General features: G+C 32.1%; 1 protein-coding gene across 5 annotated transcripts in view; it reads right to left on the bottom strand.

Annotated features, from left to right (window-relative positions):
• l(3)mbn (lethal (3) malignant blood neoplasm) overlaps positions 1–13,215 on the bottom strand; it is a 64,303-nt gene that overhangs the window by 12,681 nt on the left and 38,407 nt on the right. The window contains exon 1 of one of the 5 annotated variants that reach the window (XM_075377478.1): positions 2,108–2,397. The exons of 3 other annotated variants lie outside the window; for them this stretch is intronic. In XM_075377478.1, the coding sequence (XP_075233593.1) occupies positions 2,108–2,147 (40 nt within the window). In that variant the 5' untranslated portion in view covers positions 2,148–2,397. One more of the 5 variants, XM_075377477.1, reaches the window with a different exon arrangement.

Genomic DNA, 13,215 nt, shown 5'->3' with positions numbered 1-13,215 from the left:
AAAATAAGTTTTTAAATAAAAGTATAGTTATTTTCTACAAAATTTTGACATCCTTCTGGATAATCTTCAATGTTACCATAATTCTCATTACTTTCCAACACTGTTTTAAAAAAACAATAAAGATTTTAACGTTGTCCAACTGTCTCCAAAATATTTCACCAATAATTTATCAACATCCCGCTACTTAAGTGGAAGTATTGGCACTCCTGATGGTATTAAAACAGATGGAACAATGTCTGTTACCTTTTTGTTTTTCTTACAAATATTTTGAAAATTTTCAACTTCATCTTTTTGTTTATTAAAACTAAAAAAATCTTTTGCAGGCATTAAATGAGTTAATCGGCCACTGGCCAGGTGTCTTAAGACGTTACTAACACTCTTCCAATCATAATTTATTCCACCCAATGAAAATACTTTCCCAAATTCTGAAAAAAATTCTGTTTATGTTTCAGGACTTATAATAGTTGGGATTTTTTCTCTCTCTGTATGGCCAAAGACCCGGTCCAATGGGAGGAAAGAGTGGCCTACCACTGGAAATATGTACTCAATTTTTTCAATGTGACTTGGAGCATTTTTTAACCATGTACATAACATTCCCATGACAAAATAATTTTTATTTTGACCCCCACAACCATCTGCCGCAAGGCGACAGATGGCTTTCACAGTCTCAGGAATGTTAATGCTCGTTAAGAAGTGACAAATTGCTGAGTTCACTTCATATCCACGATCTAGTATTCAAATCTGTATAAAAGTAATACACTTTACTACGCTTTGGAACTCTCGACTTCCAAATCAGCCGATTTGCAAAGACGCATTCACCATTACACCAACCCGGTGGATTCAAAATACATGTCTGAAGTATGAAGACTACTTTCAGATTTACATCAGTTATCTGGGCATTGTAATGTCACATCTTGTTTACATTTTATTCAGCGAGGTACACATGATTGGGTGATTTACTGCGACAATAATGACTCTACAGTTTTAAAAGATCTTATTAGATTAATTGTGCTGTTTTTCTTGTCTTTGTAATTTACAGATTTTCGACCTCTCCTCTTTTTCTGTTGGGCTTGTCCCCGACTGATAGTGCCGTGTTACAACACCATTCACGAGGTTTTTGGATAACCTTAATGTATCCAGAAACGCTTTTTGGCAAACATGGAGTTTTTCTTTCTTATTTTTAGAGTAAATAAAATAATTAATCATAGATTTCAGTCTTTTTTGGCCATTCGTTAAGTGTGACTTTCTTTTTTAGGAAGCATTGAGTCAGTATATTTTAAAATAAAACAATCTTGCTTTGATTTGAATGCAGATATCTTGCTTTCATTACAAAAAAAATTTGTCTTTTCTAACCTCTTCACAGTGACATGAAGCCGTTCGTTATCCTTGCAGTTAATTGGTATGGGCGGTACAAAAGAGCCATATCTGCAATGGACAAAAAATAATATAGCGTTACTCTCACGGTGGCAGTAATAGAAAAGTTATTTGGAAGGGACTGAATGGAACCAAACGAAACAAACAGAAATACAGGGTCATTCACGGGAACCGGATGTTTTTAAAATAATCATAAAAAATTGAATATTTAGTTTAAAAAAGTTTTATTGGTACTGAAACACTTGTTAAATCAAAGCATTTGTTACTTACTCATGAACGAAAAATTATGTCCGGCAAGTGTTGTCCATTTTGGGCAATACATTGTTGTAGCCTTTCACGGTAACTGGCCTCAATTCTTTGTAGCATGTCTACATCAATCTGGGTGACGTGATGAAGAATTGCGATCTTTAGGTCCTCTAATGTACGCGGTTTATTGCCGTAAACACGCGATTTCAGAAACCCCCACAGAAAAAAATCACAACTAAAGTCGGGGTACCAAGGGCCAACGAATGTCGCCGAATATGGAAACGATCCGTCCCGTAAACAAGTTACGGAGAACAGCCATCGTTGCCCTCGCTGTAGCTCCATTCTGCTGGAATAACACATTTTGAAAATCGATAACGCAGTTTCGTAACTTAGGGATGAAAAACGTATTCAACATCGCAATTTAACGATCAGCTGTTAGTTACGACTGTATAAAGTGAAACATTTATGAATGTAAGCAATAACATACCTTGTTTATAAACCCCACTACGCGCGCAAAAATTAAACATAACCTACAACACAACAAAAATTTATGTATGTGCTTTTGTTTTGTTTGCTTTATTGACTTCTCACATATTTTCATGTAGTTTTTTTTTTACTTATTTAAATCAGGGTACACTTCCATGTTAACCAAATATAACTAAAACAGAGTTAGATAAACTGAACATATGCAGAAATACACAAGACTAGATCACTCAATGCGGTTAAAGGCGTTAAGAATCGAAAGTACAGCAACCCTACCTGCAGTCAGTTTAATGCATCTGGTTTTGATTCTAATGAAGAGTTACTTATCTGTTTACCATACAAATACGTATTCTCAATTGCATAATACGGCGTGATCTATACTCTTATGAAACAACTAACATATACCACAGCTGTACATATAGGAAAGATTGAATTAATCACTTACCTTATTTTTTTTAAAAAATAGATGTATCTGGTTAAGAAACAAACGACGAGTCGAACATTTTTGTATATTTTGTTATATATTCATATTTTATAAAATGAATTCTTAATTTTAGTAGTAGGGTTTTCAATAAAAAGGGAATATTTTATCATAAAAATACAGATGGAACTTAAATGATTGAATCAAAAAAACTTTTCTACTTCAAAAATTAGTAGTATAACTTTACTGGTGTGGAAAGTTATGCTATTCATTGCCGGATTTTTTTTTTACAGACTGCATAAATTAGCGAAACGTGCTTAATAGAATAGCCTTCTTTCCTTTTCCTGTTTAGCCTCTGGTAATTATCGTTCAGATAATACTTCAGAGAATGATATGTATGAGTGTAAATGAAGTGTAAGTCTTCTACTGCCTCAGTTCGACCATTTCTGAGATGTGTGGTTAATTGAAATCCAACCACCAAAGAACACCGGTATCCACGATCTAGTATTCAAATCTGTGTAAAAATAACTGACTTTATTGGGACTTGAACACTGGAACTCTTGACTTTCAAATCAGGTGATTAATAGAATAGCCATGTTAGCAATGAAAATTACTAACTGGACATCCCCATAGGCTTCTTACTTAGTACTGGGTAGTGAATAATACAGTTAACAGATTGGTTATAAATTGGTATCACTCTAAATGAATCATTTAGAATATGAATTCAATCATTAACACTAATTTTGAGATATCAGAAAAGTACTGAATTAACAACCTCTGCCAGAATGATAATATCTCCTCTTTCATCCAGAGTCCTGGCTTGTTCATTTTCATATATTACAAAATAAACACCGTAAATTTCCATGCACAAGCTTTTCTGACAGGATTATAAAATTTTCCCATTACTGTATCATATTTTTTACAAAATGTTAAAATGGAAATATTACTATAAAATTAAGTTATTAGGTAAAGTTTTTTAAATAAAAATGGTAAATATTATTATTATTATTATTATAGAGCTTTTATGAAAGTAAAAATAAAACAATACTTATTAATATGAAGTTAATATTCTTATTAAATAATTGAACATTGTAAATATTATTAATTATGTAATTAATTATTATAATCAGTATTGCTTTTAATAGTGTAAGTAATGTTTTTATTGTTTTCGATGACCAGTAACAGGAAGCAGATTTATTCACATTTGCAATATTCAGTAAAACGATTTGGATCCGATTTGAACCCCTTGATCAGAATTAAGCTAAAAATGTCATTAAATATTTTCCTTAAAATTATGCTACTAAAAGTATAATTGAGAAAAAAACAAAATTTTTAATTAATTATTTTTAATTCCAATTTGCCACCATGATGTTTTATTGTGAAAAAAAATTGGGTCCAATTTGACTGCCTTGCTTGATGGCTAAATCAAACACATATTTAATAAAAATCATAATTTGAAAAAATGATAAACGAATTCAAAAAAAAAAATTAATTCTTGTCAAGTAATTTGGGGCCCCTTTTTTTTTTTTTAAAAGTCCTATGTTGTCTATATTAATACTAGATGTTGGATTTTCAATCTTGAAAATTAAGGTTAACAAAAATTTATATTTAAATATAGGTCCCATTAAACCCACTTAATTATTTGCTGTCGTAGCATAAACGTTTATTAAAAATGAAATGAAATAATTATTAATTTCAATAAGTTAGCACAATTTGGTACACTGTTATTGAACAAGGCTAAATGAAATTACAGTTTACTAAAAAAATGTGAATCCTGTATGTCATGCTCTCTTGTCAGATGGGATCAAAAATCAGGTCAAAGGTGGATATATATACAAAAGTCAATTTGATGGCAAATTGAAACTTTTTTGGTCAATGGGTTTTCAAGGTATGAGGTAAAAACTATTTAGTTAAAAAAAAAGTGTTGAATACCCCCCTCCCACCTGTAAATCTGATTGACTTAAAATTTAGAAATTCTAAATAACAAGTACTTCCATCGTACTAAAGCTCAATTTTCTGTGATCATTACACAAAAGATCAGTAATTAAAAATGGTGAAAATTACCCCTTCCCTATTTTTAATTTTGTCTTAAATTTAATGCGTCAATTCCCCATAAAGAGAGAGATATTAATCAAAATACAGGATAAACACCTATACATGCAGATGTAAATCTGAAAAATCTCTGTAACTTTTTCTGTGGCCTAAGAGATTCTTGAAACAGTGACATTTGCAAAAACCCAGATACTCAAACTTATGGCCGATTGCTATATTTTCTGTTAATAGCAAGACTGCTGCAGTAGCAATAGTTGTAATCAGGAAGGTAGAAAAAAAAATGAAAAAGGAGACAGTGATAACTATAATTGAAACTTCATTTTTAAGAAACATATTTTAGAAACAAAAATGTTAGAAAAGCTCTTTAAAAAAGTTAACTGAAATGGGTTTAATAGCTGCTATATTTTCTACACAAATTATTCTACATTAAGTAACACATAAAATTTTATTAAATTATTTTATGATTTATTCAGTTTACTAAAACATTTTTTTTACTGAAACAGCCATTTTCTACCATTCTTTTTAAAAATAAATGATTCTTAACCTCACAATAACCTGTATCTTTGCATTTGACTGTTTAAAGAATTTCATTAACTATTTCTTCTTTCTTACATTGATGAAAGACATATTCTTGATAATAATTTTTTCTGTTTATATTACAAGTTCTATGATATTTCTATATTTTATTTAGCTGCTGGTAAAAAGCTATCAAATTAGAAGTAATTATAATAGAAGTTGTCATTTGACATCTAACCTGAAATGATAGCTGAAGAAATTGATTTATCTTGATGTACTTATACTTAACACTTATCTAAACGTAATTTTACAACTATTGGTTCTGGGAAGATCACTTACAGAACACCATTACAATACGTTGAGAGAAAAAGAAAAATATTCAGATTACTTATTCCTTAAAATAGATTTATTCCTTTGCTTGAAATCCTTGTAACTTTGTATTATTATTTTATATGATTTTGATGTAGTACCCACATTAAATTAAAAGGAATTTACTATATATTATTTTTGGTTTGATTTTATTATTGTAGGTTTCTTAATTATGCTTTGTAGCTGTTCTATAACATTTTAATATTTTGATCACCTTCATATTTTTTTTTTTTTTTTTGTCTTCAGTCATTTGACTGGTTTGATGCAGCTCTCCAAGATTCCCTATCTAGTGCTAGTCGTTTCATTTCAGTATACCCTCTACATCCTACATCCCCAACAATTTGTTTTACATACTCCAAACGTGGCCTGCCTACACAATTTTTCCCTTCTACCTGTCCTTCCAATATTAAAGCGACTATTCCAGGATGCCTTAGTATGTGGCCTATAAGTCTGTCTCTTCTTTTAACTATATTCTTCCAAATGCTTCTTTCTTCATCTATTTGCCGCAATACCTCTTCATTTGTCACTTTATCCACCCATCTGATTTTTAACATTCTCCTATAGCACCACATTTCAAAAGCTTCTAATCTTTTCTTCTCAGATACTCCGATTGTCCAAGTTTCACTTCCATATAAAGCGACACTCCAAACATACACTTTCAAAAATCTTTTCCTGAGATTTAAATTAATTTTTGATGTAAACAAATTATATTTCTTACTGAAGGCTCGTTTAGCTTGTGCTATTCGGCATTTTATATCGCTCCTGCTTCGTCCATCTTTAGTAATTTTACTTCCCAAATAACAAAATTCTTCTACCTCCATAATCTTTTCTCCTCCTATTTTCACATTCAGTGGTCCATCTTTGTTATTTCTACTACATTTCATTACTTTTGTTTTGTTCTTGTTTATTTTCACGCGATAGTTCTTGCGTAGGACTTCATCTATGCCGTTCATTGTTTCTTCTAAATCCTTTTTACTCTCGGCTAGAATTACTATATCATCAGCAAATCGTAGCATCTTTATCTTTTCACCTTGTACTGTTACTCCGAATCTAAATTGTTCTTTAACATCATTAACTGCTAGTTCCATGTAAAGATTAAAAAGTAACGGAGATAGGGAACATCCTTGTCGGACTCCCTTTCTTATTAGGGCTTCTTTCTTATGTTCTTCAATTGTTATTGTTGCTGTTTGGTTCCTGTACATGTTAGCAATTGTTCTTCTATCTCTGTATTTGAACCCTAATTTTTTTAAAATGCTGAACATTTTATTCCAATCTACGTTATCGAAAGCCTTTTCTAGGTCTATAAACGCCAAGTATGTTGGTTTGTTTTTCTTTAATCTTCCTTCTACTATTAATCTGAGGCCTAAAATTGCTTCCCTTGTCCCTATACTTTTCCTGAAACCAAATTGGTCTTCTCCTAACACTTCTTCCACTCTCCTCTCAATTCTTCTGTATAAAATTCTAGTTAAGATTTTTGATGCATGACTAGTTAAACTAATTGTTCTGTATTCTTCACATTTATCTGCCCCTGCTTTCTTTGGTATCATAACTATAACACTTTTTTTGAAGTCTGACGGAAATTCCCCTTTTTCATAAATATTACACACCAATTTGTATAATCTATCAATCGTTTCCTCACCTGCACTGCGCAGTAATTCTACAGGTATTCCGTCTATTCCAGGAGCCTTTCTGCCATTTAAATCTTTTAATGCTCTCTTAAATTCAGATCTCAGTATTGTTTCTCCCATTTCATCCTCCTCAACTTCTTCTTCTTCCTCTATAACACCATTTTCTAATTCATTTCCTCCGTATAACTCTTCAATATATTCCACCCATCTATCGACTTTACCTTTCGTATTATATATTGGTATCCCATCTTTGTTTAACACATTATTAGATTTTAATTTATGTACCCCAAAATTTTCCTTAACTTTCCTGTATGCTCCGTCAATTTTACCAATGTTCATTTCTCTTTCCACTTCTGAACACTTTTCTTTAATCCACTCTTCTTTCGCCAGTTTACATTTCCTATTTATAGCATTTCTTAATTGCCGATAGTTCTTTTTACTTTCTTCATCATTAGCATTCTTATATTTTCTACGTTCATCCATCAGCTGCAATATATCGTCTGAAACCCAAGGTTTTCTACCAGTTCTCTTTATTCCGCCTAAGTTTGCTTCTGCTGATTTAAGAATTTCCTTTTTAACATTCTCCCATTCTTCTTCTACATTTTCTACCATATCTTTTTTACTCAGACCTCTTGCGATGTCCTCCTCAAAAATCTTCTTTACCTCCTCTTCCTCAAGCTTCTCTAAATTCCACCGATTCATCTGACAACTTTTCTTCAGGTTTTTAAACCCCAATCTACATTTCATTATCACCAAATTATGGTCGCTATCAATGTCTGCTCCAGGGTAAGTTTTGCAGTCAACGAGTTGATTTCTAAATCTTTGCTTAACCATGATATAATCTATCTGATACCTTCCAGTATCGCCTGGCTTTTTCCAAGTGTATATTCTTCTATTATGATTTTTAAATTGGGTGTTGGCAATTACTAAATTATACTTCGTGCAAAACTCTATAAGTCGGTCCCCTCTTTCATTCCTTTTGCCCAGCCCGTATTCACCCACTATATTTCCTTCCTTGCCTTTTCCAATGCTTGCATTCCAATCTCCAACTATTATTAAATTTTCATCTCCTTTTACGTGTTTAATTGCTTCATCAATCTCTTCGTATACACACTCTACCTCATCATCATCATGGGCGCTTGTAGGCATATAAACGTTAACAATCGTTGTCGGTTTACGTTTTGATTTTATCCTTATTACAATGATTCTATCGCTATGCGTTTTGAAATACTCCACTCTCCTCCCTATCTTCTTGTTCATCACGAAACCTACTCCTGCCTGCCCATTATTTGACGCTGAGTTAATTACTCTAAAATCACCTGACCAAAAGTCGCCTTCCTCTTCCCACCTTCATATAAGAAATTAAAAAAAGGTTAAAATTATATGGTTGGAAAAGTCAAATAATAATGGCTGTAAAAGCAGCATTTTTGAATTATATTGGCTTAATCAGTATTTAATGTGAAAGATGATTTTTCAATGTGAAAGAATAGTAAAAGTGAGGTTGAATTGGTGAAGGTAAATAAGGAATGGTATTGATGATCATGATTATGAATGATTTATACTTAATTCTAATTGTGCTGTGTATTATTTATAAATATATTTAAACTGAATTTGACAGCTGTCAATAACTATTAACTCATTATCAGTAAATAACTCTCGTGTTTAAACACTGACCTTTTACAAGTGTTATTTTTGTGTGTAGTTGTGTATGTGTGAGCTCATGTGCACATTGGTTATGTACTTCTAATCAGTATATATAATACAAAAAAAAACAAACAAATCAGGTTTCGGTTACTATTATTATATTTTTAGTGGGAAACAAAATAGTAAATGTTTTATTCTTTTTTTGTAATCCTCTATATATGAATGCATAAATTTTAAGAAAACAATAAACACAATACATAGTGCATTATATCTATTAGAGGTCATCGTAAATGTTTAAGTTTCCTGGTTGAGTCATGACTTTTTTATTTATAAATAAAATATTTATGCGTGATTTAAATTAATGTAGTAAGTGTGTAATTTTCATTGTGAATATAATATTTTTTTTTTTAGTTAATTGCAACATTATAAATAAATTAAAGGAAAAAAATATTTAACATTACAGTTCTTTTTATTTATAACTTTTAATTTTTTTCAGAAACTTTTTAATGAAGAATGTTTCTTTGTGACTAGTAATGAATTTAAATACAGAATAAGAGAATAAATTTTAATTAAGTGTCTTACAATAATATAAAAGTAAATATTTTGTAATGCAGTATAATAAAAATTATTGTTACACAGTTTTTTTTTTGTCTTCAGTCATTTGACTGGTTTGATGCAGCTCTCCAAGATTCCCTACCTAGTGCTAGTCGTTTCATTTTGGTATACCCCTACATCCTACATCCCTAACAATTTGTTTTACATATTCCAAACGTTGCCTGCCTACACAAGATTTTCTTCTACCTGTCCCACCAATATTAAAGCAACTATTCCAGGATGCCTTAATATGTGGCCTATAAGTCTTGTCTCTTCTTTTAGCTATATTTTTCCAAATGGTTCTTTCTTCATCTATTTGCCACATCACCTCTTCATTTGTCACTTTATCCACCTGTCTGATTTTTAACGTCCTCCTATAGCACCGCATTTCAAAAGCTTCTAATCTTTTTTTCTCAGATACTCCGATCGTCCAAGTTTCACTTCCATATAAAGTGACACTCTAAACATATACTTTCAAAAATCTTTTCCTGATATTTAAATTAATTTTTGATGTAAACAAATTATATTTCTTACTGAAGGCTCGTTTCGCTTCTACTATTCGGCACTTTATATTGCTCCTGCTTCGTCCATCTTTAGTAATTCTACTTCCCAAATAACAAAATTCTTCTACCTCCATAATCTTTTCTCCTCCTATTTTCACATTCAGTGGTCCATCTTTGTTATTTCTAATACATTTCATTACTTTTGTTTTGTACTTGTTTATTTTCATGCGATAGTTCTTGCGTAGGACTACACTTCATCTATGCCATTCATTGTTTCTTCTAAATCCTTTTTACTCTCAGCTAGAATTACTATATCATCAGCAAATCGTAGCATCTTTATCTTTTCACCTTGTACTGTTACTCCAAATCTAAATTGTTCTTTAACATCATTAACTGCTAGTTCTATGTAATGATTAAAAAGTAACGGGGATAGGGAACATCCTTGTCAGACTCCTTTTTTTATTATGGCTTCTTTCTTATGTTCTTTATTACTGTTGTTGTTTGGTTCCTGTAAATGTTAGCAATTGTTCTTCTATCTCTGTATTTGAACCTTAATTTTTTTAAAATGCTGAACATTTTATTCCAGTCTACGTTATCGAATGCCTTTTCTAGGTCTATAAATGCCAAGTATGTTGGTTTGTTTTTCTTTAATCTTCCTTCTACTATTAATCATTTGTTATGCAGATAAGCATATATAAATAATTACTGTAACTAAACACACACACGCGCGCGCGCGGTATATTCATAAAGTAAGGACCGTCGGCTCATATTTAAATATTAGCGGGTCTGAATTCAGTTTCATGCATGCAGGGCCATCTATCGGCTATTTATGAAGCCACTGCAGTTGTTTTGATAAAGTAGTCGTTTGCCTGACAGTGAATACAGATCGCAATATCCGCGACAATCGTTTCTCCCGCCTGTTGTGAAGTGCGTGCTGTGATTTGATTTTTGTGTGCAAAAAGATCTTCAGCTGCTGAGATTCATCGGGAGTTGTGCCTAATGTGTGGACCTACATTAACGAGTGAACACTGATCGCTAAACTGTTTCGAGGCTCAGTAACCGTTTGTGGCACTGACATTCGGTCTTATGCTTTAGGGCGACCGAAGGGGGTGGTGGCGGGAGAAATGTCAAGCTAACCAAACGAGTGAAGAAAAGGTTAGAAAATGGTGTCGAGACTTTAAAATTGGCCGCACAAATGTGCATGACGAAGATTGTCAGGCCCACTATTCAGACCGACGAATTTGTTGAACAAGTGAACCGAAAACTGCGATGTGATCGGCGACTGACGATTAATGATCTGGCTGATGAATTTCCTCATGTTTGACGCATCTCTCACAATTATCACAGAAAAGTTCGGATATCACTATTGTTTGCAAAGTGGGTACCGAAAATGCTCACCGACCAACAAAAAAAAAAAACGAATTGAACGTAAAGTGAAGGACATGAAAACACGACACATAATTACAACATCGATTTTCTTCCATAACTCGGCTGTCAACCGATTTTCAAAAATAAAATGCCATTTTGTTCAAAATAAAAGGCTCAATATTTTAGTAAATAACATAAATTTTGATAAAACTAATATTTATGAAGATATAACGGATTGAAAAATAAACATGGCTGCCATTTTGTAATTGCTAAGGTATTTAAGTCCTGTTTTTTTTTTTGCTAATTTTAAAGCTTTATTACCAAGACGCTTATTAAATATTAATGTGATTCGTCTATTCGAACTTGAGATATACATTTTTATATAAAAATAACAAAATGACCGACAAGGAGAGAACGAAGTTGCCATTTTTGTTAATGGTATTTTTTTTTTAGTTTTAAGTAAAATTCGAAAAAGTATAGCTAATCCATCACTTTAGAAACACTCTGTACAAACATTTTTTTTTTATATATAGCCTAAGACAAACAAATAAAACATGTTAATAACAATGTTAATTTAACTTAAAATCAACGATACAGTAACAACTTTTGCAAGTCATTAACGTCATCTCACGAACAAATTTCGTGTATTGAAATTCATACAAGAAACTTTTTCCGTGTTTTACTTTAATGACCAGCTGTATAAATAATAATTGGAAATCAAATATTGTTCAATAAATTATCTGAATAACAATATTAATGGTTTATTTTATACGAAAAGACGATTGCCTGATGATATTAAATGTTATGGTAGATGTAACCCGTGAATGTTATTTAATTTTTAAATCTAACTATATTTATTAATGTTTAAAGATCACAAAAAATATTAATAGGCATTTTTTTCTGCTTTGAAGTTTTAAGCCTTATCTAAGTTTACCATTTACACACAAGTACAAAACAGTATTAGATTCCACTTTGCAAAATTTGTTTACATTATAAAATTTAATTAAGGCCAACCATAACTTCAGTTATATTTGTGTGAGCGTGTGTGTGTGCGCGCGCGCTCGCGCATGTTTATGTAACCGTTAAAAAACTGACAACACAATTGTAGGATTTTCCCGTCACTTGGCTAAAGCCGTGTTCTGGGAAAGTCCTACAGCTGTGGTTTGTTTCTGATGCACGGTTTACACACACAACATAATTTAAAATATTTTTATTTAATTTAAATGTAATATTTTTTTCGTTTATTTAATTCAATGATTCTAATTAAAGCGCGCGCGCATACGGTATTTAATTTGCGCGGGTGTGGCGGTACTAGCGGCGACGGTCGGTACTGCTAAAGTAATGAAATTTCACAACTTGCATAGAACAAATTTGGCTTGTAGGTCGGCAGACTGGTGTAGCCGTAAGGATTAACGCATCAGGTACCAAATCAATCGAGCGAGACCAGCCCGACCCAGCTACTTTTTTACACTTTAAATATTATTCGTTTATTTAATTCTACCGCTCACCTGTGACGTCACAAAATAGAAGATGATTACAACAGCAATTTTTCGGGTGGTGGTGGGATTTTGCAAAAATTTGTTTTTGCAAATATTGTTATTTTTCAATTGTTAACAAATGTGCCTAACAAAAATATGACCTTTTTCTACAGCCTCACCTCCTTGACCTTTAAGTTGAAAATTTAATGGTATCAATGCCATATATATACAAGGGATATCTCTAAAGTAATGACCGGTGGGAAATTTATCTCCTTGAAGGTTGGCGAACTTGGTCGTTCAGGGCCACGCTAGTAATGTACACACTGTATTGTCCGTAAGTTGTCGCGTTGTAGTATCTTTGATTTCGTGTGTGTTATTACGTTACAAAATGAACAGGAAAATCGATGTTGCCGCAGACTGTGAAATACGTGGTCATACGTTTTTTAAACCATCAAAACGTTAAGCCGGCTGATAGGCAGTTGGTTGCTGTATATGGTGATAATGTAATGAATTAAAGAACGTCCGAAAATGGTGTGAAA

This window comes from Lycorma delicatula, chromosome 10 (genome assembly GCF_047948215.1).
Source record: "Lycorma delicatula isolate Av1 chromosome 10, ASM4794821v1, whole genome shotgun sequence".
NCBI lineage: Eukaryota > Metazoa > Arthropoda > Insecta > Hemiptera > Fulgoridae > Lycorma > Lycorma delicatula.
The sequence above is the reverse complement of the archived record's forward strand: the minus strand, read 5'-3'. Positions and strand labels throughout refer to the sequence as shown.